Source organism: Corythoichthys intestinalis, chromosome 19 (genome assembly GCF_030265065.1).
Source record: "Corythoichthys intestinalis isolate RoL2023-P3 chromosome 19, ASM3026506v1, whole genome shotgun sequence".
In the NCBI taxonomy this organism is placed as follows: Eukaryota; Metazoa; Chordata; class Actinopteri; order Syngnathiformes; family Syngnathidae; genus Corythoichthys; species Corythoichthys intestinalis.
In genome coordinates, this window is record NC_080413.1 from 29831061 (window position 1) to 29858717 (window position 27657).

The 27657-nt window shown below is 38.3% G+C and overlaps 2 protein-coding genes across 2 annotated transcripts; both read left to right on the plus strand.

The window, feature by feature from the left end:
- The first annotated feature begins 494 nt into the window (after positions 1-494).
- kcnk13b (potassium channel, subfamily K, member 13b) lies at positions 495-15273 on the plus strand. Its single transcript, XM_057823593.1, has 3 exons — positions 495-549; positions 726-1486; positions 14758-15273. Exons 1-3 carry the CDS (start codon positions 495-497, stop codon positions 14911-14913), a joined length of 972 nt encoding a protein of 323 aa, XP_057679576.1. The 3' UTR covers positions 14914-15273.
- Positions 15274-18784: 3511 nt separating this feature from the next.
- psmc1b (proteasome 26S subunit, ATPase 1b) lies at positions 18785-24687 on the plus strand. The gene is made up of 11 exons (XM_057823694.1): positions 18785-18859; positions 19336-19389; positions 19627-19723; positions 21028-21152; positions 21252-21437; positions 21505-21633; positions 21738-21834; positions 23584-23773; positions 23849-24000; positions 24097-24251; positions 24396-24687. The coding sequence occupies exons 1-11, from the start codon at positions 18857-18859 to the stop codon at positions 24528-24530; spliced, it is 1323 nt and encodes a 440-aa protein (XP_057679677.1). The 5' UTR covers positions 18785-18856; the 3' UTR covers positions 24531-24687.
- The last annotated feature ends 2970 nt before the right edge of the window (positions 24688-27657 follow it).

Here is a 27657-nt window from a genome sequence, read left to right on the forward strand (position 1 = left end):
TGTTAGGTTCTAATGAGATGATTAGAGAGGAGGATCTGCCACCACCCTGACCTGCACACAGTCCGAGTTGCGTGACGTCCGAGTTGCGCTAGATTGCGAGGGCCCGTTCAGTCCTGCTTGCAGGCCTAGTATGTATTTATTTTTTTAATTAGTTTTAGTTTATCCTGCCTAATCTTGCTTGTAATCGTGTTGCTGCCACAAGTGCTCAATTAAGGTAAAGTTGTATGGGGCTTATCGATTGCACTTGAGGCATGAAAATGAAAATATGAATTCACAATGAGACAAAAAAAAAAAAAAGGAACATGTAAGGCACACAACAATTTGAAAGGTAGTGGAGTAAAAGGTACAGATACGTGCTGTAAAATACAGTCAAGTAAAAAGTACCGCTTCATATTTTTACTTTTACTCTCGTTACATTGCACCACTGGTTTTTGAACACAACATTTTTTAAAAACGTGTAACATTGAGGGAATACTACAACAGTAATCAAGTGAATGATAGAAAAATCGACTGTATTTTTTAAAAACAAGGAGAAGCACTTAAACATAAGTAAAAATTGTAGTTAGTTAGTTAGTTAGTTAGTTAGTTAGTTAGTTAGTTAGTTAGTTAGTTAGTTAGTTAGTTAGTTAGTTAGTTAGTTAGTTAGTTAGTTAGTTAGTTAGTTAGTTAGTTAGTTAGTCCATTTTTATGTTGAGATTTTTAAAACTTGTTTTTGTGTGTCCAAGGTTTTGGGATGACCACGCCAGCTACAATTGGAGGCAAAATCTTTCTAATGTTCTACGGGCTTCTCGGATGTGCAGCCACCATCCTGTTTTTCAATCTTTTCCTGGAGCGGGTCATTACTGTTATTGCTGTCGTCCTTAAGTCTTGCCATGAGCACCGCCATAACAAGGCTCAACTCCCTCAAAATGGTCAAGGGGTCCGTGCAAGGTCAAGCAGAAAAGAGGAGAATCTCGCTGGCTGGAAGCCTTCAGTCTACTGTGTTATGATCATCCTCGGAGCAGCGGCCATTATGGTGTCTTGTTGTGCCTCGCTCATGTACTCTGCTGCCGAGGGCTGGGGCTACCTGGACTCACTTTACTTCTGCTTCGTGGCCTTCAGCACCATCGGCTTTGGAGATATGGTGAGCAGCCAGCGGCTCGTCTACGAGGGCAATGCCACTGCAGCATACCAGCTGGGAAACTTCTTGTTCATCCTGACAGGCGTCTGCTGCATCTACTCCCTCTTCAACGTCATCTCCATCGTCATTAAGCAGGTCCTCAACTGGCTGCTGAGGAGACTCGAAGCCCCCTGTCGATGTTGTTACTCCAGGAGGGGTCAACACCCTCACAGACACTTTCGTCGGAACGTGGTGGCCCCAGGCCACTTGGGAACCCAAAGGGAACCTTCTATAGAGACAGATGCCGTCAATGAGAGCGAGACTGAGGCTGGGCGCAGGATGTCTGGGGAGATGATCTCAATGAGAGACTTTCTCGCAGCAAATAAGGTGAGATAATCCGTTCAAATACAATCAATTTTCCAACAAAAAAGCTTTTAAATGGCACTAGCCAATATTCTTTTTTTTGTTTTTAGGAGAAAATATGTAAAATGCCATTAAAAAAAAATTTAATAAATCAGCTAACTAGTTGACACGTATATTTCACATAAATATGTGACATGCAAAATAGTTGAGAGACGGCGTGAAGGAAAAGTGGTATTTGGTATGTGACAAAATGTATTTTGGCATTTGGCTTTTTTTTTTTTTTTTTTTTTTTAGCAATGTGGTATTTTTTTGTAAGTGGCTAAATTGATGTTGGCATGTGGCATTTTTTTTTGCCATGTGGATTTTTATTTTCATTATATGGCAAAATTGATTTAAATGTAAAGTGTCACACACACATTTTTCTGCCATTTAAAATGAATGGAAAATTTGGACGTGCATAGCCATCAATGGCATGGATGTGCATGGCCTTCAAAAATGCAATATACCAAAAAAAAAAAAAAATGTCAATGGCATGGATGTGCATGGCCTGCAAAAATGCAATATACCAAAAAAAAAAAAAAAATGTCACATGCCAAAATCAATTTTGCCACATACCAAAAAAATGCTACGTGGCAAAAAATGCCACATGCCAAAATACATTTTGCCACATGGCAAAAAAATGCCAAATGGCAAAATCAGTTTTGCCACATACCAAATACCACTTTTTGTTCCTGGCCCTGCTGAAATAGTTTTCCCCGATTGATTGTTTGTCTGCTTAATTAAAAAAAAAAAAGAATATGGCAGTATCTTGGCGTGGAATGTTATTTTCATGCTAAGACGAATTCTTCAAAGCAAGGTGAAGCTTGTGTGCTGTGCTTCAGAGGTGATGTGAGTGAAATAAAGATATTTTTCAACCTCCCATTGAATCACTTTAAAATCTTGCGGCATTCATCAATACCCTGGTGATGCGTCCACTGTTACATTACACAGTATGAATGCAGTTAGATATTGTCGTAAACCACAGCAAATGTATACATTTTTATTCCAGTATTTACAGATCATGCAGGAGCGCTGGAAGTCACTCACAGCACGAGGTGCTTAAGATCTTTTTTTGTGTGTTTCCCGCTCAAAAACAGCCGTCTCGGTCCAGATTTGTCATGCTGGCGCGTTGTCTCCGTACAGTGCAAAAACACACCTCCTTAAAACTAGTTAAAGTCCCTTTTTTCCAGTGTAAATATACAAGAAATTAGTGAAATTATCTGCGAGTACTTCAAGTAAATTTTACTCAGATTTCTGGAAATAAGACAAGTAGCTAGGCTCTCATGAAGCTGAAAATAAGCTTATTTTACTCTCACTTACTCTCACGCACTCGTCACTTCCTTGTTGTGTGAAATTCAGCAAAGCGACGACTGGAGACCATAAATTCCAATTTTAAGCAATAAATTAGTATATTTAATCTTTAAAAAGCTTTAAAAGAAACAAATCAAGTATATTCAGTCTTTAAAAGAAAAAAGCATTAAACACTCACTCATAAGCAACATTTTGCTCAGAACAAGCAAAAAAAAATTCCAAGCAAAAAAAAACAATAAAATTAAACCTTAAAAAAAGCTTAAGTTACTCATCATCTAAGCAACAAAACAACTGAGTTAAATTATAAAAGAAACTTAAAACGTTTGTTTTCTTTTTGTTTGTTTTCTAAAATTAAAAGTTATTTGTTACTTATTTTAACCTAAAAAAAACAATTGTGTTTGGAAGTTTGAGATGAACTGTCAATAATTAAAGAAAGTGAAATAATCTGATGCATTAATTGGTTAACTATTTTTTTAACACTCAAAACAAGATGGAAAAAAGCTTTGACTAGATTGAAGAAAAATAATCTTATGAGACGGTATAAATTTGCAGTGTAAAAGGTGTGCACAATAGCAGTACGTACCCATGCTGGATAGTTTACGTTGTACGTAACCTAGGCTACTACAAAGACAGCGTTCTATTTCACATACAGTACAGTGTGCGTTGGAGTTTTTGTATTGGAAATAAAAGTGCCGTTGTATTATAACGTAAATCACTTTCACAACACTAAAATAAATTGCATGCAAATATCCGACAGCGCTCTGCACGCCGGCAGCTCAGCAGCAACAACAAATAATAAAATGGCTACAATGCAAGCATGTCTTACCCACAGTATTTCAAGTCAACAAAGGCAGCTAGAATTTTCATCATTATCATCTTCATTTTTGACCTTGAATTGAATTTTAGAAAATGTCACTGTTTTTGTATAGAAAAAAATCATTAATTTCTTTTTGCGCCATGTTAACGCCAATTTCAACAGTAAACTATTCCAATAGCGCCTTATTCAACGTGACCAGCTAGCAAGCAAGGTGTCAGGTAGTGACTATGTTATTAACAAAAAACTTTTACAATACAACATATATATGTGTATATATATATATATATATATATATATATATATATATATTTTTTTTTTTTTTTTTTTTTTTTTTTTTAATCCCCAAAGGTATATACTCTATTGTTTCATTTTTTTAGTTATTTATTTTTAGCGCAGAAGAAAATCTACCAAATCTACCAAAACACTTTTTTTCTCCCTAACACCAGAGGGTGCTGCAGCTTCCCGTGCCACTGATAACATAAATGCAACATTGTGGTGGCTGTCTGGCTCCAAGTGCGGGAATACACTTCTCGCCGTGTCAAAATATGTGTTTCAAAGTCACCCTTCACAAAATTAGCCTGAATTCAGCACAGTTTTGATTCCAAAATGCTTAGGAATTTCTCCTGTTATAAATTAAGCCATTTATTCTTTAACCCATCTCAGGTAATGCAAAGCTTTGCACATAAAAGCAAATGCGTTATCACTCAGCTCTCTTGAGATGAATAGTGTGTTATAAGCACAAAGTGAGCACGTATTTAAAGGGAACCTCGGACTTACAGAGGTGTAGGCTCTAATACGCCACAATTGTTCTCTTTTATTAAAATGTTATTTGAAACACATAAAATATTGCCATTGATTTAAAAATATATAATAATTATTACTTTTTTTTTTAAATCTACAGAGGGCCCCATTTTTTATGCGTGCAATGGGCACTCGGGGTGATAATGTAGTTTGTCACTCACTAGACGAACACTACCATTCTACGTCCAACACATGCGCACATCGTTTAAAAGCGGCGAGTACTTACTATTTGTGTTTTTATTGAGTCTTTTATTACCTTTTCATTGAATCAAAATAGTTTTTGCATGTGTTTCCCTCTCATACCTTTAAGCATTGTGTTTTCTTTTTGTAGTTTTAAAGCAGATTGTAGATCTCTTTACCACATTAGTCACATAACATATGTAAACCACCCTTATTTGATATTACTACGATTAAGTATTTTCTTAAGGCATCTTTAGTATGTTCTGTCTTTATACATCTAAACACACGCGCGGTAGTACTTTGAGTGTCAAATTTGCCTCTTGTAGGAAGTTTCGCCGGTGTAGCACATTTTGGCCGAACACCGATTTTGTCATACTCTCATCTGGTTTCAGCCAGTCTTTCCTGTTCATTTTGCTTTTGCTGCTCGTTTTGTGAAATATCGACAGTGCTGTCATGATTATTAATGTTTCTCTCGGGTTCGAATTGAAAGGGTTGAACCTGGTTGAACAGTTGACATGTTTATGTCGCTAGACTCATACTCTGGAAGCCCGGCAGTGTAACGATGTGACGTCACCGCCCTGCGACATCAACAACAATGGCGACCTACTAGTTAAACTAATTTGACAAATTGTATAAAAACAAAAACACAAAGAGGGGTTTTCATAACAAATTATTTTAACTCGTATTAACGTTTATCTTTGAAGAACTACAAGTCTTTCTATCCGTGGATCACTTTAAGTAATTTAGGGTTTCAACATCACATCATAGTTGATCTCAAATCTACTCGTTTGCGGCGACATTTGGTTTTCAGTGGTGTTTACAAACATTTGACAAAGCGTATAGAAGACAAACCTATTATAAAGCAATTAGGAAAATGTTTATTTTATATAAGGGTGCCCTTTAAAACAGTGGGTATGCATGTTCGAGTGCGGATTTAAGCTGGAACGAAAATTTGGTGAAGCAGGATAATGTCCTCAAAAGATATTTATAGCGTGTGTGACATTACTGTTATTGTTTGACTGAATAAGGCATAAAAATGGCGGCCACCTCATCTAACCAAAAACTGTTGGTCAAAAAGTTCAGGCATCTAAGTCACAATTTTTTTGTCATGAAATAATTTAAATGAACCATTTCACAGAATAACTTTATTGTCTTTGTCAAAGAATGAGTGATGTTTTTTTTTTTTAAGCTAAGACCACTTGTGCAATATGCAGAGTTCTGCGAGAATTCCAGACAAATTCTTAACATTCTGTTTGGGTTCAGAAAAGTGAGTACAAGAACTCCGCACAACCCGAACTGTGCAACTTGGACATTAGTGTGATTTTTCTCTGAATAAAATTAGTCTCTACCCATTATGATGCCCTCTTCAGCATCTCTTTCAGACACTCGGTGGTATCATTTGTCTTTAAATTTACATAAGTGACACTGCTTCCAAGACAAGTGGAACACACAGTGCGCGCAGCTGGCTGTCTAATCAGTCTTCTGATTATATCTTACGAAGAAAGAGAAACTATGGATTCATTTTCATCTGATTCAGATGAATCTGAATCATTTAAATAATGAGTCGAAGTGTGAGAACTTGGAAAAATGTATACTGTAGCGACTAGAGTAACAAAATAGCATAAACTAAGCTAATGTTTGAAATGTAGGTGTTTAAAGGTTTTCTTTTTATTGTCAACTAACCTTATTATTAGGTTTGTGGGTGACAACCTTTTATACCCCCATTGATTGACAATTTAGAGTCTAAAACAAACTTGAATTTCATGTGTTAAGTAGAACTAAACAGATTTAATAAAAATATTCCTGAGACCTGTTTTCAACATACAAGCAAATGTTTCACTGTGTATGGCAATATGGAGAAGTTCAGAAAATTTGAGATGAGGTAAAAGAGATGTTAGAAGGATTGATTTAAAAAGACATTCCATTTGGACCAAAGTTTTTTTTGTTGGGATTGTTTCCAGAAGAACATAATTTTAACAAACATAAACAGACACTTATGAATCTTGGTTAAACAATGGCAAAGAAATACATTGCATTAGTATGGAATTCGAACCATGGACCTTCTACCTAAGGGCGTACGTTTGCATAGGTACGGTAGGGACAAGACACTACCAACTTTTCAGGATGCTCAAATGGTCCCCACCAACTTTTAAGCAACCTTATATGCAATATATAATGTGTTCAGAGATACAGTAAAGGTCATATACATTGTATTCCCATATGTCGTGACCCTACCATTATTAAGTGAATTATTTTCATTATTTTCAGACTTACATTTACCCCCTTTTCACTTGCTGAATGAGTCAGTCCATGTTTTTTTCGTCAAACGCATTTTTGGTTGGCTGATGACTTCACCCCCCACCACCCCCTCACAGTTCAGAATTACATTACATGTCGACATGCCTCCTCCTCCGCCAGCTTCAAAGAGGAGGGATATTAGAAGTTTTTTTTTTTCTTTCGGCCAGCAGCCGCTGTAAGTATTTGTTGTGAAGGTTGGAAACGCACCTCAAATTTTGCTACTGAAAGTCTGACCTGCATCAGAGTTTAGCATTATCATTACATTAAAGTGTGTGAACTTGCTAACCTGATTAGGAAGCTGTTTCAGTAGAAATGTCCTCCTGTATGTTTAATCTACTATGTTAATGTTAATTAAACTGAGAAATATAGTGAACTCTGCTCAGCTGTAAGAAATGTAGTAAACCTAGGTTCACCCCCTTCTTCCCAGTTTTCATTTTTATTTTGATTATTTGGTCTTAAAGCAGCCCAAAGGAGCTTTCATTTTTTGTTGAGTTTGGCTGTGTTTGTGGACAAAAGCAGAAGTGTTTTTCCTGAAGGAAGGCTCAATTTTTATTTATTTTTGTTATTTCCTGACTAAGAATTTTTTTGCTATATTTAATTTATTTTGAGAGAAAATTTTGAGTAGTATTAAGACAAATGTTTATTTTTTTGCATTCCTGGATTGTTAAGAGATGATTAACAATTTTGTATTTCTTTGTATGTTAATACACAAATTTGTGTTTAAATATTGCAATTTAAGTTTGCGAATAAAATTCAGACATTTATTCTGGAAGTTTTCAAAATGTTGCTTTAGTAGTTTTTGAAAACAAAGGTTTGAGTCAAACGGCGTATCACCTGAACCTATACATATGCACTGCAAAAATAAATATGCCTAAAACTGAAAAAAAGACACTTAAATTCCCTTCTTTTCAGTGTCAATCTACTAGAAATAAATCTTATTGGTGAGAAATGTAGCCCAGTCTGTTTGGTCTTATGAATGTTTCATCCCCAGCTAAAAGTGTACATGCAGGGTGTGCTGTAATATCATCCCTACTAATATTGAGACCAAGCCTACGCCCTTGCGCATACCAAACAGTGGATGAATAGGATTTTGTCAGTAATGCCTCTAGAATGCATGCCATACATTTTAAACAACAGAATTTTGTGGACTTGTGGACACCTTTTATGAGTTATGTCAAGAAAATGAAACTAACATGAGGTTTACTGGATCAAACTGTGGACTGTGATTCTGTGTTATGGAGGATAAAGGGGGAAGAAAGAGGAGGAAAGAGGAAAAAAGGTGGGGGTGAAAGCTGGAGCTCAATAATGGCGGAGGAACAATTGTTTTTTGTTGGGTTTTTGTGTGTTTCTGGTGTGGTCTTTTTATGGTATTGTTTTGATGGTGTGAATTATTAGTTTGAAAATCAATAAAAAATACTGTGAGGAAAAATTTCATGCGTTAAGAATATGGGATTAAGCAAAAGTACTGTATTATCTGCACTATAAAACGCTCCTAAAAGCCTTCAATTTTCTCAAAAACCAATAGTGCGCTTTATAATCCCAAAGCCCCTTATATATTGGTTAATCAAGGCATGACAGTCCCTTTAGCGCAGCCCCATCTAGTGGATGCAAAATGCAATCCCAACCACTACTACTACCACTGCGCCTAATAATGCGATGCTGCCTATATACAGTGGGGCAAATAAGTATTTCGTCAACAACTAATTGTGCAAGTTCTCCCACTTGAAAATATTAGAGAGGCCTGTCAACATGGGTAAACTTCAACCATGAGAGACAGAATGTGGAAAAAAAAAAACAGAAAATCAGATTGTTTGATTTTTAAAGAATTTATTTTTAAATCATAGTGGAAAATAAGTGTTTGGTCAATACCAAAACTTCATCTCAATACTTTGTTATGTACCCTTTGTTGGCAATAACGGAGGCCAAACGTTTTCTGTAACTCTTCACAAGCTTTTCACACACTGTTACTGGTATTTTGGCCCATTCCTCCATGCAGATCTCCTCTAGAGCAGTGATGTTTTGGGGCTGTCGTTGGACAACACGGACTTTCAACTCCCTCCACAGATTTTCTATGGTGTTGAGATCTGGAGACTGGCTAGGCCACTCCAGGACCTTGAAATGCTTCTTACGAAGCCACTCCTTTGTTGCCCTGGCTGTGTGTTTGGGATCATTGTCATGCTGAAAGACCCAGCCATGTCTCATCTTCAATGTCCTTGCTGATGGAAGGAGATTTTCACTCAAAATTTCTCGATACATGGCCCCATTCATTCTTTCCTTTACACAGATCAGTCGTCCTGGTCCCTTTCCAGAAAAACAGCCCCAATGCATGATGTTTCCACCCCCATGCTTCACAGTTGGTATGAAGCAATTCAGTATTCCTTTTTCCTCCAAACACGAGAACCTGTGTTTCTATCAAATAGTTCTATTTTGGTTTCATCTGACCATAACACATTCTCCCAGTCCTCTTCTGGATCATCCAAATGCTCTCTAGCGAACCGCAGACGGGCCTGGACGTGTACTTTCTTCAGCAGGGGGACACGTCTGGCAGTGCAGGATTTGAGTCCCTGGCAGCGCATTGTGTTACTGATAGTAGCCTTTCTTACTGTGGTCCCAGCTCTCTGTAGGTCATTCACTAGGTCCCCCCGTGTGGTTCTGGGATTTTTGCTCACCGTTCTTGTTATCATTTTGATGCCACGGGGTGAGAAGGGAGTTGAAAGTCCGTGTTACCCAACAATAGCCCCAAAGCATCACTGCTCTAGAGGAGATCTGCATGGAGGAATGGGCCAAAATACCAGCAGCAGTGTGTGAAAAGCTTGTGAAGAGTTACAGAAAATGTTTGGCCTCCATTATTGCCAACAAAGGGTACATAAAGTATTGAGATCAACTTTTGGTATTGACTAAATACTTATTTTCCACCATGATTTGCAAATCAATTCTTTAAAAATCATACAATGTGATTTTCTGGAGTTTTTTTCCACATTCTGTCTCTCATGGCTGAGGTTTACCCGTGTTGACAATTACAGGCCTTTCTAATATTTTCAAGTAGGTAAACTTGCACAATTAGTGGTTGACTAAATACTTATTTGTCCCACTGTATGCATAGGGACGGTAGGGACAAAACACTACCAACTTTTCAGGATGCTCAAATTGTCCCGACCAACTTTTAAGCAACCTTATTTGCATTATATAATGTGTTCAGTGATACAGCAAAGGTCATTTACATTGTATTCCCATATGTCGTGACCAGTGTTGAGAGTAACACCGTTATAAATAACGTCGTTACGTAACGGCGTTATTTTTTTCAGTAACGGGGTAATCTAACTAATTACTTTTTCCGCCGTTACCGTTACTGACGGTACGTTACTTACGCTGAATAAATTGAAGAAACTACCAGCCCTGTCGCCTTTCTGCTCTGTTGATTTGTCATCCAAGACTTGGGGTGCGTTCAGGTTCGAGAATAGCGCACGTACTTCTGACTCCAAGCTGTTTGTCCCTGCTCATTCAATTAGACAATGCTTTCCAAAGTTTGGTAGTGTTTCTCTGTTTGCTACACCTGATGCTAGCCTCGTTCCCATCTCCCACTGTTAGCCAGCAATAATGGCGTACCGCACGCAGGCTATTTTTAGACCGTGACGTCGCATCGTAAAGCGGAAGTAAAGCTGAAGTGGGACATTATAGACCCGCCCTCGCATAGACCCAACGTAAAAAGTGCTACTTTTCTCCGGTAATCTTTCAAAAACGAACATGCCGATCACGCATTGCTTTTTTGGAACTTGTAGAAACGACTCTAGACATTACGACACATGAAGGATGTTTTCTTCATACGTTTCCGGAAATCAAAAACTCGAGAGGAAAAAATGTGAAGACCGAATCAACTCGCGTGGACTTTAACACCAGCTCGGTGAATCCATTCACGTTTCATATGCAGTAAACATTATGTTGGGTTGGCATGGTCTTTCAGAGGACAAAGCGGTAAGCCATTTTTATATTTTTAACTTATTTTTTTAGCGTAACGTTGTGCTGTACTGCTTCTGTCTGACAATGAATGACCTGAAAAGAATTACAATGGTATCTGACTTCCACTGTTACCGTTTCTGTTATATATATAAACAAAACAACTTTAGTAAGGGGGAAGTGTAAATAAATCATAGGATTAAGATGTCTTATCAATGAAAAAAATTAAAAGTGTTCGTTGGCTGTCACTGAGTAGCATTTGCGATCACTACACAAAGCTAACTAAATTACCCCCAAGAACGGTAAGAGACGTAGGACAACCAGAGGATATATAAGAAGGACAGGGCTGATGGTAAAAGATAGCTTGTTGAAACAGGAGAATGTCATTGTCAGTCGTGCCGATAAAAAAGCTAAAGCTATGCTTAGGTCGGCTCGTTTTTTTCGTCTTTTTCAGCCTTCGACACTAAAGCCATCTCTTTAACTGAACATTTTTATGTTCTTCCACATCTTTGCCAGTGAATTTGGCACCAGGCACATCATTTTCAGAGCAAATTGGTAGGTTTAACTCTGTAAACATCTCCTTCGTACACGATTTCCATTCATTTCCTATTAGGGACAAACGGTGGCTTGTCCTTACTTAGCAACAGTAGCTAATGTCATGAATATTAATGAGCGGAAGTGACGTGTTGCTTGCGGTACGCCATTCTGCTTCCATCTTGAGGACGGCAGGCGCTTTGAAGGTGACGTGAATTGTCGGGAAACGAGCCTAACTTAATGCAGCCCCTCAAGAGATGCGATGGAAGTGATTGTGATTGGCTGAGGGTTAGAGTCATGTGTCGTGGTAAGCCAATCAGAGCCGGTGATTTCACAAGCAAACCGGAACAGCGCGTGCGGCAAACACACATACGCTAAACAGATACACAGGGTCGGGATGGCAGAGCATTCAGAAGAAAAATTTTCCTTTAAGAGGTGGAGATGTAGACACTCTTTCAAGTTTGTCGAAATTAAAGGAAAGAACCTGCATGTAATGTGTAATTTATGTCCCGGGGCAAAGCTTTTGTCGACATCTGTGGTAAGCAATTCAAATCTGCTGAAGCACCTAACAAGTTAACTACCTGTCTGTTTTTCTTTATTCCACTGACTCGAATACTGCTCAGAAAATTTCAAATTATTTGACATGAAACAAGTTCTTTTTAAAGTAACGGAAATAGTTACTTTCCCTGGTAACTAGTTACTTTTACTATAGAGTAATTCAGTTACTAACTCAGCTACTTTTTGGAAGAAGTAGTGAGTAATGTAACTAATTACTTTTTTAAAGTAACGTACCCAACACTGGTCGTGACCCACCATTATTAAGTAAATTATTTTCATTATTTTTGGACTTACATTTACCCTTTTTTCACTTGCTGAATGAGCCAGTCCATGTTTTTCTTTTTCGTTAAACGCACGTTTGATTGGCTGATGACTTTACGTGCACCTTATAAAAAAAAAAAAAAATACAATAATGCTAATACCAGTATAGGTTACAGTGTAAACAGATTAGGACTAAAGTAAATTAAATTAGTGACTAGCTGCAAATGGTGATGTAGTGGTAATATAACAGTACGTATAAGATAATTTACAGTACTCGGTCAATATACCTTCAATTTCACACGGTGTTTTAAGTGGTAAATACGCCCGGGAAGTTAATGAGCAGGGCAAGAAAATAATTACTTGCTTCCAATTTAATCCATGTTACTATATCATAAGGCAAATGTAATTGTAAATACTGTATAAATAATTTGGTTTTCCAGTCACCTAATTAACACAAACTGTTCCGAACATGTAAATGTACAAACGTTAATTTGTATGTTCCACACACTATGATCTGTTGCACATTGATTTTTTTAGTCAGGTGGTGCCGCATGTAAATGCACGAGACGATAGTGAGGCAACAGAAGAGCAGCTTTCAAAAAAAGCTTCCCACATTATGCATGCACCTCGTTATCATAACCCTCTTAGCATGGTAGAAGGAGAGAGCAATGTATCACATGATACGCTGGATTTGACATCAGCAGACAGTTTTTCTAAAGAATGGGTAGAGGAAATGTTTGTTCCCTCTTCTATTTTTCATATTTTTATCAAATAGTAGCCTCGATTAAATGTCTAACTCTGCTCCATGCAACACTGTTATGTACTGGTATATGATTAAAAAAAAAATTATTAAAAAGAATAATAATTTTTATTGCTCAATCTTTTTACCATTAAATAATTTGTCCTCTTGATCAGTAGTAACAGCTAGATAAACAGCTATCTTAAACTCCCGGATTTGTAACCCTGTTACTGTGATTATGCAAAGTTTTTAATTAACCCCAAAAAATCATGTAATACATTTTTTTATCTGTAACATGAACTAATAATAATAATACATTTTATTTCTAGAACGCTTTTCAAGACACGCAAAGACACTTTATGAGATAGTTTAGAGCTATTGTGTTCCCATCTATCATAAAATTAAAATAAAAGCAGGATAAGAGTCAATTAAAACTTTAAGAGGTCAGGATAAAACCAAAATAAGGAATAATGGTGGGAATGAAAGTGTAAATAGGGTGTTTTGAGTATGGATTTTAAAAGTGAGAGGGTAGATATATTGCGAAGATCGAGGGGTAGGGAGTTCCAGAGCTGGGGGTCACAGTGACTAAAAGGGCTGGAAACGAAGGTGGCGAGATGGGCACGGGGGACCGAAAGGTGGAGGATAGAGGAGAAGCGAAGTGAATGGGTGGGACTGTTAGTACAGAGCCGATTGCATAGGTCTGGAGGGGCCAGGCTATAGAGTGATTTAAAGATAATTCCAAGGATCTTGTAATTGAGTCTTAGTTTTACTGGGAGCCAGTGAAGTTGACGGAAGATGGGGGTGATGTGGTGTGTGGTCGGGGACCGAGTGATGAGGCGTGCTGCTGAGTTTTGGAGGAGCTGCAGTTTCTGGAGTAACTTATTTGGGAGACCGAAGAGCAGTGAGTTACAGTAATCGAGCCGGGAAGTGACTAGACTACAGAAAAGAGTGGAAGCGGTATGTTGGGTGAGAGAAGGGAGGAGGCGAGAAATATTGCGAAGGTGGAAGTAGGCTCATCTGGTGATATTGTTGATATTGGGGCGGAAGGAGAGCGTGCTGTCGAGGATGACACACAGACTCTTAACCTAAGTGGAGGGAGTTTACATTGTCGATGCTAATTGTCATTAGAGAGTGTGGTGTTGTTGCCTACAATGAGGACTTCTGATTTTGAGCTATTGAGGAGGAGGAAGTTGGAGGAGAACCAAGAGTTAACGTCTTCTAAACAGTGGATGAGGGAGGAGGGTGGAATCAAGCCATTGCTAGTTTATTACGTATTATTTATTGATGAAACTGTAGCACAAAACCTAAGAATGAAGGCTTATTTTCAAGATTTGTGAAGCAAAAATCCCCTCCAATTCTGGAATGAACCATATTAATACAATCTTAAGTCAGCAGTGACAATATTGATCATTAAACAGCTGACATGGGAAGCACAGTATGAATTGACAAAGTAACCTACCAAGATTTGATTCACAGAAAAGTGATTTTTGTAACCTAGCAACAATATGGCCCAATTAGTCATCTAAGGATGTGGAAGCTGCCAGTGCCATTGGACTCAAAACTATGTGCCAATAGGATTCGCTATGTTCTACATGTAGTCCTGTGATGTCAAAAAAGAAGAAAAGATTTGGTGAATGTGAGTGGGAATGTTGCTTTAATACCTGTCACTTTGTTGTTATCTTTATTCACTTCAATAAACACCTGTATGGAGCAAGAGTACATACAGAGGAATAACTGCTGTAATGTAATCCACAAATGTAATTAGTGGCTCCCTCATCTGAATTCTTTTAATGTCTGCTGCAGGTCAACTTGGCTATCATGCAGAAGCAGCTTTCCGAAATGGCGAATGGACATCAGCGCCAGCCCGGCTCCACTTCACATCAGAACGGTTTCTCCGGGGGAGTCGGGGCCCTCGGCATCATGAACAACCGGCTGGCAGAGACGAGCGTTGACAGATAGGGGGATATTAAATAGATCTAATGGATACTAAAGCCAACAAAGACCTTTGCTTCCTTTGGGTGTCAAATACCGTGTATTTCCAATCGCCACGTGTAGACTGACTGTCAAAATGAATGATGCATGATAGTTTGTTGCAATTTCATATGTGGGTCAGGTTCAGTTTGCTGGGATGTTCCTCTCAGGAGGAATTCAGTTTCCATGGTGATAGAGAAGCCTGCTTTGTTCTCCTGTATCTCAGCTTCAGAGGCTTATTGCCATACAGTATATGACTGCACAGCTGACTTTTATTGTGCTTTAGAACTTCACAGTACTTTACACTCACGTACAGTATTTCATATTCATTGCACAAAATCAAAATGATGGGAGGAAAATGGCTCCAATAAAGTTCTTTTGCTGGGTTCAGTCTTTTATTATCAAAACAAAGGGTGTCATGCAGAATGGAACACACAAGTTACCGAATATATCAATAATGCCTCATGCATCATTGTGAACTAGAGAACATCATGTACCCAGTACTAAAATATCTAGTGTGACATATAGCTCGCAAGCACAAGCACTTTTTCTCACGGTTACTTGAGCTAAAATTGCATCATGAGTCAAAGCACTATCTTAACGTGAGTGTGTGTGTGTCTTTATCATTTGTTGCTTTGTGGATTGAAAGTGGGGGAAAAGATAAAATACATATTGAAATCTAGAATCAACAACTGCACCAAAAAAGATCAGAATTGACCCAATCAATATTGCTTGCTCCACCCATGCACATGGAGGAGCAAAAACTAAAGTACTGTATTTATCGGATTATAAATCGCAGTTTTTGTCATAGTTTGACCGCGGTCCAACTTGTACTCTAGGGAGCCGTGTGAAATAATGGAGAAATTATCATTTCACGTTTTTTTTAACTAAATAGCAAGAGGGCGCTCAAGGCCTGTGTTTCAACATCCCACAGCAACTTATAAAAACAACTGAGAAGGGCTGAACAAAATGGCACGGAAAGGAAAATCCTTCTGCAAATTTCAAGCTGCAAGTGAAATGAAATCTGAATAACTCTTAATAGCTATGTTAAGTGAGCATAGCGGGCACGTTCTCAGTTCATTGTTTATGCGTCATATAACGTTAGCATTTATTCAGCCTGTTGTTCTCTTTTCCATTTTCATTTTAAATTGCCTTTCAAGATGACATCTGTTCTTTGTGTTGGATTTTATCTAAACAATGCGCCAAACTCCAGTGCGACTTATACCTGTTTTTACCTCTTCATTGTGCATTTTTTGGCTGGTGCGATCTATACCCTGATGTGATTTACAATCCGAAAAATACGGTGCTTTAGATCACGATGGTTCTAAGGAATGGAGTTTTAAATTAATCAATATAAAAGTAGGCTACTCCCAAAAAGTATATACATATCACTATTGGCATATAGAGGTTGCCAATAACTGCATTTAATGGCGCCGCCAAGGGTGGCCACGCCCCATCGTATAAATTTGTTGACCAGGACTCTGGCCAATATAACTTTAGATTGTTGTAAAATCACTTATGCATTTTTGTGCATTACAATGCACAATAAATCATTAGCAACACACAATATAATCAAACAAACCAAAGTATATCAGTAGGCGTGTCCTTAAATCTTTCTGATAGTTTTCTAATGGCCCGTTTACTCAAAAACGATAATAAAAACCTGAAATTATATCTTCTTAAGTGGCTCCATCTGGCCACCCCTAGAAATATTTATAGAAACACTCCTCAAATACCGCAAAAAAGTTGTTACGCTTTCTTAAGGTTTTTCCTGTGTTTCGATATTAACATAGATTGTAAGAGTGCAATGGAAATTTATACGCCATGGGATGTGATGTAGCAGCCCAGTCACATGATCACTTCTTAATGTAGACTCATCTTCTAAATAGGTAAATACTTGCAACAAACCTTGGATTTCCTTGAAAACCAGGATACAGCAGCATCTTCATCCCGCAGCAGATCCACCATCTGCAAACATAGGGCCCTTTTAGGTAAAATAATAAAAATAACTCTCCTGACTTCGAAAATAGTCATCAATAGTCAGCAATACTGTAGGTCAGTGGCTAAAGATCCTTTCCTTATTGTGCAGACGTGTGTTTAGCCGAACAAACAGTCCAAACTACGCATGCATATTTAACTAATCACAGTAACGAAATAATTAAGCTGACAGAGGTGGACTGTCAGTGTTGAGTGCATACTTAAATTACCTTGAGTTAAAGAGATGAAGGAGAGGCTGGGGGAAAGCAGGAAATACTGTAGTAAGACAACATTAGGCTACTTTAATACTAGCAAATAATGTGAAAACAAAACACATTCTCACATGCAGTTAATGGGAGCAGCAATAGTCATTAAGCATTATAAATGATAGCAATAACACAGGATACATTCAGAACTTGCCAGCATCAACCTAAGTCGTGAGAAAGGATCTGGTTACAAATATGAATAAGAATATGTAAATACACTAAAGTAATGCTTACTGTTCAAGGCATAAAATACAAGACCCCAAATTTTGGATTACAGTACAGATACTATAGAACAGAGGTCACGGAACCGCGGACCTCAGTCCGGTTCCGAACTCCGAAGCCGTCTGGACCGGATCTTAAGCTGTCGTGACTAATACACGTTGCAACAACAAAAATCATTTTTGTCTGCGGGCATGCAGAGCGGAGGTGGGCAACAAACAAAAACCTTAGTGGTGACGCGCGTGAGTCAGCCAATGGGAGTGAAGCATTTGAAAGTTATTTTTAGAACAGCATGTCTCACACTCGCTTTCCAGACTCTGTGGAGTGACAGCCAAATACTGAGCCGAATGAAGTTGAAGGAAGAGGCGAAAAAGGTACGGCAAATGGCGTGCTCAAAACTACACAAGATTGATGGAGAAAACAGAGTGTTTAAGGAGGAGTGGACCAACACGTTTTGTTCATTTTACCTGGCGGCAGCACAAGACCGCTATGGCTCATCTGTTCAGAGACGGTAGCGCTTGTAAAGAGCAGCAATTTGAAAAGGCACTATGAGACGAAGCACGCAGCTTTTTCGCAAAGTTTCCCTATGAACTCTGCCATCCGTTCTCAAAAAATAGCGGGATTAAGGGCTCAGTATGATTGCATCTCAAGGCTCATGATTCATTCATTCACTGCACAGCAACGCGCAAATGAATGCTCCCTCAGAATAGCGTTGATATTGGGTTAAAGCAAAAAGTCTTTCAGTGACGCACCGATTGTCAAAGAGTGCAGTTGCTGAAACTTTGCTTAATGGAAAGCAAAAAGAAGAGGTCCGTCAAAAAATAAAGCAAGTCCCCCTGTCAGCATCCACAATTGAAAATGTTTTTTTTTAAAGTCTTGAAAATGCTCTTATGTTGCTATTTGATGATTCAATTAAAGCACTTTTTTAGTTTTATGCACCTTTTATATATTATTTACATTTTTGAATGTTGTAATTATCAGCATGGCCACGTAAAGATACGTTTATATTTTTTGGAAAAAAAAGAAGCATTAAAAATATTTCTGGACCCGAGATTGTTGTAATTTATTAATTTCGGACCCAGAAGATTTTTAATTCATGACCCCTGCAATAGAACAATGATTCCCATTCAATTTACCACGACTCAGTAGTGTGTCATGAGATATCATGTAGAAACATTTATGTATATGCAGATACCCAAGTGTGCTGTACTATAAAATTACACAATGTTCCGTCTTATAAACGCAAGATGTATTTAAAACACTCAAAAAAAAAAACAAAAAAAAAAAAGAATATTTAGAACTTGACTATCACACTACAGTGTATCTACGCAGTACAGCGCATTTTATATGACCAGTCTCAACACAAGGGGCGGTAGTGCGCCGTTGTGTGATATGAAGGGCGATTCAATTCCAGATGAAGTCAGCGGCAGGCGTTATTCGGTGACGTCACCACAAAGCGACAAGAAACAATGGTAAGTGAGCAAGCAATTTTCTTTACGTCTCGTAATTATACTGTAACGTTTATAACATTATGTCTTGTAAACGCAGCAGTTCACACTCTTGTATTTAACGTACTGTTTCCACCCATTGACTTATTACTCATATTATTTGTAATCTTCTCAAAAGCCCCCACATTGAATGACTAGTTCAGCCTTTAGCCAATTGCTAATAGCGTTAGCTTTTGCTTTGCTGTCACCTCTCGACAGTGATGCCGCATCGCTTAATATAAATAATACGCCATTCAAAATAATTGATTATCTTTGCGAGTGGCGTTTCTTTTAGCGATGTTTTCTTCTAAGTTGCACGCACATCTATTTTGAATAACGGAGCTGCTATGCGGGCCATGCGAGCTTGAGTCTAGTGTCGCCCAATCAAATTAATTATGGACGTGCACATGTAAAGTATCTACATGGTTGCCACTTTACTAATAAATGTCTGAATATTCAAGGGTCAAAGCCAGAGTGGCGGTCACGGTCCAGGAGGAGGCAAAAAGGATGACAAGGTAAGATTCCATAGCGCGATTTTGCTAATGCTAACTTGTTTATTACATTGCATGATCTTCCAGCCAGACAGTATAGTTGATTTAATAATTTTCATGTGATCCATCACATAGTAGCTACCTATCAGGGGGCTAATGTGAATATTAAATCACATTTAGCTCTAAACACATGACTTTGCCAGTTTTATCAATATAATATTTTCATAAGTATTGATAAGAAGTTGCAATCACCTTTTTCAGGATAAGAAAAAGAAATATGAGCCCCCAATTCCCACCAGAGTTGGAAAGAAAAAGAAGAAGACAAAAGGACCAGATGCTGCCAGTAAACTACCCCTGGGTAAGTAAATAACACTGGAATCGTGGAGTATTTCTGATCAGATCAGATTAGTGCTGAATCTGACAGGATTAAAAAAAAAGTCTTAAATAGTATTATTATGTGGATCAGTCATATTTTGAGACGATTCAACTATATAAAACAATTTGTCAAAGCGCAGATGACGAGAAATTAGTCTTTTTATCTGCCGTTTTGACATGCCTACCATTATAGAGCTCTAGCGTCCCCAACAGGAGGATGACGCTGGCAGGGTCATGGTTTCATCTGATTTAGAATCCAGCCCATGGAGGGGAAATTACTCAGAACGAGGAAAATGCGACGAAGAGAGCCGCAAAATGTCATTGTTTCAGTCTCTCTACTCCAATATTTTTACAGGATATTCTTTTTATCAAAGTATTTTTCCCAAATTGCTAAATAAATGGTATGATCATGACAAATAACTTATGTGCTAAATGGAATATGAAATAATAAAAATGCATTTATTCAGTACGACATCGCAAAATTACTCCACAATAGTCAAAACTGTTGACTTCAATTTTACTGTCCCACCTACCTAACGATATTTTATGCCACCTTAGTTAGTCTGGCTTTTGTCATTTCCCTGCCCCGGCTTTGGAGAATGTAAACAAACCAAGAGACTTGCTAACACGAACCGAGTGACGTCTAAAAGTCTTATTTTCGCTTTTCGGAGCAAAAAATCACACATTACTAGCCCGGATCATGTCACACGGCGGCAGGGTTGTCGATTGTCCTCGCCGATCGGCAACCCTCCCAGCGGCAAGCAAGTTACAGCTCGTTCCCCTGCTGCGGACAGGAGAGCTCGCCAGGGAAGCAGCCGGAGAGTACCGCCGGACAAACCGGCCGACGACGGAGGAGCGCGTAGCTGCCACATGGTCAACAGGAATATGGCGTAAAATAATGCTTTACGACACGGTGAAGATGTAAACAATGAGAGCGGCGTTTAGTTGTTGTGCTGCTAACGTGGCAGGATGTGTCTAAGGAGAACTTTTCTAAATGTCTGTCCATGATCAAACGTAAGTAAATAGTCCTTTATTTAAAGAAAGTTTGTAGTGTTTACTTTGTAATCGCTGTATTCGCAGCCATTTTTAACACAAAGTTGCAATTTCTGATGGCGTTGAAAATTTGACAGAACACCGGGCGCGCGAAAAGGGCAATAAGCCGATTATAGAGGGGTGTGTGCAAACAAGCCGCTGGTCGTCGGCCAAATGGCAGTCTCGTAGACAATGAGCCACAAAATGCAAACCACCTTCGTATTAAGGGTTAGGCATGTTTTGTTTTTCTTTTAGTTACCCCTCACACTCAGTGCCGCCTGAAGCTATTGAAACAGGAACGGATTAAGGACTACCTTCTAATGGAGGAAGAGTTCATCAGAAACCAGGAACAAATGAAACCTCTGGAAGAAAAACAGGAGGTCAGTCTTTCTAATTGAATAGGCTAATTGTATTAGAAGTACAGCACAACGCATCCAAACTGTAGTTTGTAGAATTAAATAGTTGTCTTTGTAAAACAGGAGGAAAGGTCCAAAGTGGATGACCTGCGAGGGACACCCATGTCCGTGGGCACTCTGGAAGAGATCATAGACGACAACCATGCTATTGTATCCACCTCAGTTGGATCAGAACATTATGTTAGCATCTTGTCCTTTGTGGATAAAGATCTGCTGGAGCCAGGCTGCTCAGTCCTGCTCAACCATAAGGTATTGTTAAGTGATTTTCCAGCATTTATTATCCTCGTACATTCTGTAATTGTCATCTATCCTTCAGGTTCATGCTGTGATTGGGGTGCTAATGGATGACACTGATCCCTTGGTGACTGTGATGAAAGTGGAGAAGGCCCCTCAAGAAACCTATGCGGACATCGGGGGACTGGACAATCAGATCCAGGAGATAAAGGTAGCAAGTCAAAGCAGTTAAATAGGAAGAACTAAGCTTTAGTTTGTATATTGAAAGACTGTACTATTGTGACTAATCATGTTGGTTATGTCATGGTCTTGCAGGAGTCAGTGGAGCTGCCTCTTACACATCCAGAGTATTATGAGGAAATGGGCATAAAGCCCCCCAAAGGTGTAATCCTCTATGGACCACCTGGCACAGGTGAGTACATAGTACAGTAATTCATAATCAGGGTGCCATGGTACGTGTGCTTTTAGAAATGACAGCGAAATTATCCTTTAATATTATGTATTCATTATAGGGCTGCAGCTATCGATTATTTTAATAGTCGATTAATCGAGTAATCGGATAAGGAACATGAGCTGAGCCTCAAACGGTATAAAAAATAAATAGTTTAAATGCTATAAAATATATTTTTTTCTATGCTCTTAACAAATGGTAGACATATATTCCCACAAAAATAGGCTAAATATAGAAACTAAATTACGAATGCATGAAAAAAAAAAAACATTAGCTCAACCATAAACTTAGCTTGTTTTTCTTAACAGGAAGCACCTGGATTCAGCCATGTGATACAAAGCAGACTAGAAGGCAGTGTATCCACACAAATCAAAACTAAATAAACCATTAGAACGCCACTTTAATTAAACGAATACTCGAAGCAGCAAAATTTAATTCGAATCTTTTTTTCTGATCGAATACTCGAGTTATTCGATTAATCGTTGCGGCACTAATTCATTACATACATCTTTGCTCAATTTAGAATAGAACTTTGTCATTGTCAGCAATTTGCTTTGCAAGAAACGTTAGTTAGTGGAAGAACAATTAAGTTGTCTTCCATTAGATGGTAGGTGGTACCTGGCTGTTCCTATTCATACAGAAAAGTAATTGTTTCCTGTGAGTCGTATATGATTAGTGGTCAGTAGAAAAAAGTCCTGATTTTGAAATCAGGAAGTATATTGAGACATTATTTTCACTTTTAGTATTGGTAATTTTTGTAACATTGGTGGTGTCTCGTAAGATTTTTGTAGTTAAAATGAGTGCCATAGCTAAATAAGGCTTGGGAAACACCGGTATACATTACTGTTTTTTTGTCTTTGTTGTTGGGTATACCACAAGATATATTTCAAAAACTTAAACCAAAAAAAAAAAAAACGCAGCAAGCAACATTTATCACTGAAAAACGTGACGTTTGCTGTTTTTTTGGCCATTTCTTTAACACTTTAAGAGGCCACAAGATGGTGCCAAAGCCCAGCTCATTGAAAAGAAATCAATTTTTGCAGGGTTTTAATGCCATCTTGTGGCTTTTAACTGCTAAGGAACTAGCTTGACTGAGAGTCTTTTCATGCCAGTGAGCCCGTTCAGCCTTGTAGTCCTCTTCAAAGCATGAACATGTGAAGACGTACATTTTACAATAAAATAATCTGCAAACCTTCTATTTCAAAAGGTAATTTTGCAAGATGAATATTCAATTATATGAAGTTAGTGTGGAGCATATTTAAGGGTTAAGCTATTTACATAGAAACAGTTAAATACTCAACCCTAATAAATTGCATGTTAATATGCCAGTGTGCTTTGCAATCTTTAGTTGCTTAACAGGTTACACTTTTAATACATCTAATTTATTCCCCAAAGGCTTTGTTGAAACTTGATTTTAACAGTCTCACTACTTGTTACCCAACCTGTTGAATTCAGCAAGGACCGTATTTTACATTTGAACAGTGCTTTTTGAATGGGGAAAAGGAACTCCCGTAAATATTAAAGAATGTTTAAAAAATTAAAAGAATCCCCACTAATTAGAATTGTCTATTTTAAGTTCAATTCCCCTAAATACACTACAAACATATAAAACACTTTAATTACATTGCAATTTTGCATAGGAATATACTCATAGAATAATATTCTAATATTTCATAGTCATATTTCTAATATGTAATCTATGCTCAACAGGTAAAACACTGCTAGCCAAGGCTGTAGCCAATCAAACATCTGCCACGTTCCTGCGTGTGGTGGGCTCTGAGCTTATCCAGAAGTACCTGGGAGACGGGCCCAAGCTAGTACGAGAGCTCTTCAGGGTGGCAGAGGAACACGCGCCCTCCATCGTCTTCATCGATGAAATCGATGCCATCGGGACAAAGAGGTGCAAAGATGTTTCTTTTGCAACCCCCAGTCAGGACAGAATGGCAGTTATCTGACATGCATTTGTGTCGTGCAGGTATGACTCCAATTCTGGTGGTGAAAGGGAGATCCAAAGGACCATGCTAGAGCTACTCAACCAGTTGGACGGCTTCGACTCAAGGGGTGACGTCAAAGTTATAATGGCCACCAATCGGATAGAAACTTTGGATCCAGCCCTCATCAGACCTGGTAAGTATGAGTTTGTATACCGTAAATACATTTTTTTTTAATAACAATTGGCTTATTTATCAATGCCTCTGGTCTTATTGTGTATGCCCTTCTCAGGGAGAATTGACCGAAAGATTGAGTTCCCCCTGCCTGACGAGAAGACCAAAAGAAGGATTTTCCAGATTCACACGAGCCGCATGACAGTAGCTGACGATGTTACCCTAGATGACCTCATTCTGGCAAAGGACGATCTTTCGGGAGCAGACATAAAGGTTAGATCAACGTAGAATGCATGCTCAAAAGAATTTTGTCAGCTGCTCTCACGTGCCATGTTACGATATTACACGTGAATATTTCGTGTCCACTACTCATCAAAATGAAAATAAGCATGGTTTTGCTTTCTTCTTCCTTTACAGGCCATCTGCACAGAGGCAGGCCTCATGGCACTGCGAGAACGTCGCATGAAAGTCACCAATGAGGACTTCAAGAAGTCCAAGGAAAACGTATTGTACAAGAAGCAGGAAGGCACACCAGAGGGGCTCTACCTCTAATCTCCTAACTTTTCAGTTTATCCCCATCCCTCCTTTATACATCACCGTGTGAAAGAGAGGAGGCATCAGCTGTCTCCCCGAAGAGAATTTTGTTATATTTTGTGCATGTTCTGTCTGCATTGTCTCCCTCTATTTAGGTTCTTTGTTTCAGATATGAATAAAAAAAAAGAATATCTCTAAACTAGTTTGAAGTTATTATAAGTACAATTCAAAATACCGAGTACCTTCTACTAGAGGTGTGCAAAATTTCCGATTCTTAGATTATTCGCGATTCGGCCGTGGAAGATTCGAGAACGATTCACAAACATCCAAAGTCAGATTATTGAAATATGCCAAGTAAAGCAGAAGTACAACACACTCAGCGCGCTGCGCAGTCTTCGGGACGCAATGGAGCGAGAGTAGCTAAACAACATGCTTCTCATTACCCGGCCCCTCGGGTAATGCCAATGCTCAACTCACGGCTCTAGCTCAACTCATGCCACGAGATTAAAAAAAAAACACAACAACATACCTGACTGCTGCCGAAAAGCTGCTACAAAGTACATCCACATAATGTTACGGTAGATATCATTTATATAGGACTAGATGCAATATAGATACGGTAGCGTTAGCAGCACATCTACAAAAAGCTAGATGCTGGTGTTAGTAAACGGCCGCCATCTTAAAGCAGTAGACTTCCCTGCAAGGCTGTTGTAGCGAACCTTCCAAGCAAACCTAATTAACTTTTTCTCTAAAATACTCCTAAATCGGTAAAATATTGACTTGAATCTATCTTTAAAACTTTCACATGTCGAAAGTAGACAAAAGGGAAATTATGGAATAACGGGAGCAATTTTAACAACTTTAACGGTTGATTCACAACATTAAATTAATTTAATGTAGTTTAAAGCTGCTGATACAGAATGGGGACTGGAATTTTTTTATTTACTGTTATTTTTGTATATTTGTTTGCTGCTATATGTTAACTTGATACTGAAATTGTTTGGTTTAGCCTGAGAGTATTTTTGAACAATTTTGGAACTAATGAACAAAACATTTAAAAAAAAAAAAATTAAAAAAAAGGAGGGGGATGCATCAATAATCGTTTTAGAATCGAATCGTTAGGTGCCCAAAGATTCCCAGCTTTACCTTCTACTCACTGTGCAGGACTGGGATATAACCACTTAGTTCTTTGAATGTGTTGTGGAAGCAGTAAGTCTTGTCCAGAGAGTGCTGCGTAAAAAGAGGGGGAGTGGGGATTTTGATGGCGCTCTTTGCAAATATCCAGTACGACTACAGTCTGAATTGAATCTGCTGTCGCATTTTAATCAGCAGTTAAATGATTACAGGACGGATAAGTAAATCCAGCTAAGCTGGCATCTGACACAAAACGCAATAGAGCAGCAACTGACTTAATTCCTCTTGATGTGGAGCTCCATGTATTTCTGTGCTCAGCAGAAAGTCGTCCCATGCAGTGAATGTCCAAAAAGCACCACCCTCCTTCAAAACACTATTAAATCAATCCAGCATTTCAACTGCAGCTCACACGTTGCAGCCTCATTTAGCAAATGGAAGAGTAAAGATCACATTGAACATAGCTCGGATGGATGTTCTTATAAAGCAGTTACCTATCAGCTTGAGGAAACGGTTAAAATCCAAACATGATTTGTAAGTCAGTCACATCCACATCACTGTTCGCTCATGATATACACAGATGGTGCTACCCCTTATTTTAAGGACAACAAAAAGGAATTTTACACTCACAGGCCCTCACCATCTTCTGAAAATCCCTTCAAGAGCTACAATCTTGCTAATGAACACCACCACTCGTATGTATAATTTCAAAACAAAGCGATACAATGACTCCAGTAGTGTGTTAAGTGGGGAAAACCATTTTAACACATAGATTATTAAAACCAATATCTAACCTCATTTTCACAGACAACACAAGAGTTGGTAGTGTTTGATGAATTACTTTTTTAAGTAAAAGTACAGATACATGTGCGAAAAATACGAAAAGTACAAGTATCTAAGAAAAATTTACTCAAAAGTACCAAAGTACTTGCTTTAAAATTTACAAATACAGAGTCAAAGTATTTTCTAATGCAAAAATGTAATATACGTATTTAATATACATACATACAGAGATCTGAGTCAATATTCAAAGAAAGAACCAGTAATTACATTGAATGCTCAGTTTTATTTAAGAGTGCAGAATGGAAAAAAACAAGCAATAAAATTGACTGCACTGTAAAGAGAAGCTTAACAAACTCAAATCTCCAAAATTTAGCTTAATGGCAGATTGCAAGCGACTGTTAGGTGCATACCGGCACCCAGTGTACAAGAATGAGCAGCACCCATCTGAAGGCGCGCTGCTCTCACTGTAGTGTTGTTTTTGTCACCGATGACTAAAACGGAAATATTTTGTCGACGAACAATTTTTTCATGACAATAACGAGACGATGTTGAGCTAAAAACATGTCTTGGTTGACTAAAATGCAACGAGACAAATGTCAGTTTTCGTCTGACAAGACGAGAACGAGACGAAAATGCGCCATAGTTTCCGTCACATGTTCACATTGTGTGACATTTTATGTGTAGTTAGCCAGCATCGTAGGAATGTCTGGTTATGTCACTCGTGACGAGCTGCACCCACCACCCCGACTCACCAGTGTGTCCTCTCCAGTTTCCAAGCTTGCACACACGGTACGATTTGTTTTCTTATCTTGGCCAGAGAGAATATGCAATGTTGCTTTAGCCTTTAAAGGTCTGTGCTGAGTGATCATCACACAGTATATGTAACTATTAATGTTACCATAGCGTTTGCGTTAGCGTTATAAGGTTAACGGCAAGTGTCATCTTAAACTCTCGAACAACTTTTTCTACATACAGTTCGTTGCGTTCAGGTGGGTATACTTTGTTTAAAATAATGTAGTTTTCCTGCTGAGTGTGTACCATCACTAAGTTGGTGTTGTCCTTGTAGATGCTACAATATGAGCTCGTCTGTCGATATTCATTCGAAATAGTAGAAGAATAGAATAATAGAAATAGATAAACCTTAATTTATTTTTGGAGTAAAATGTTTTCATTTTACAGACGAAAACATTTTTTTGTAAACGTCGACTAAAACTATACTCGTCTTGAGTTT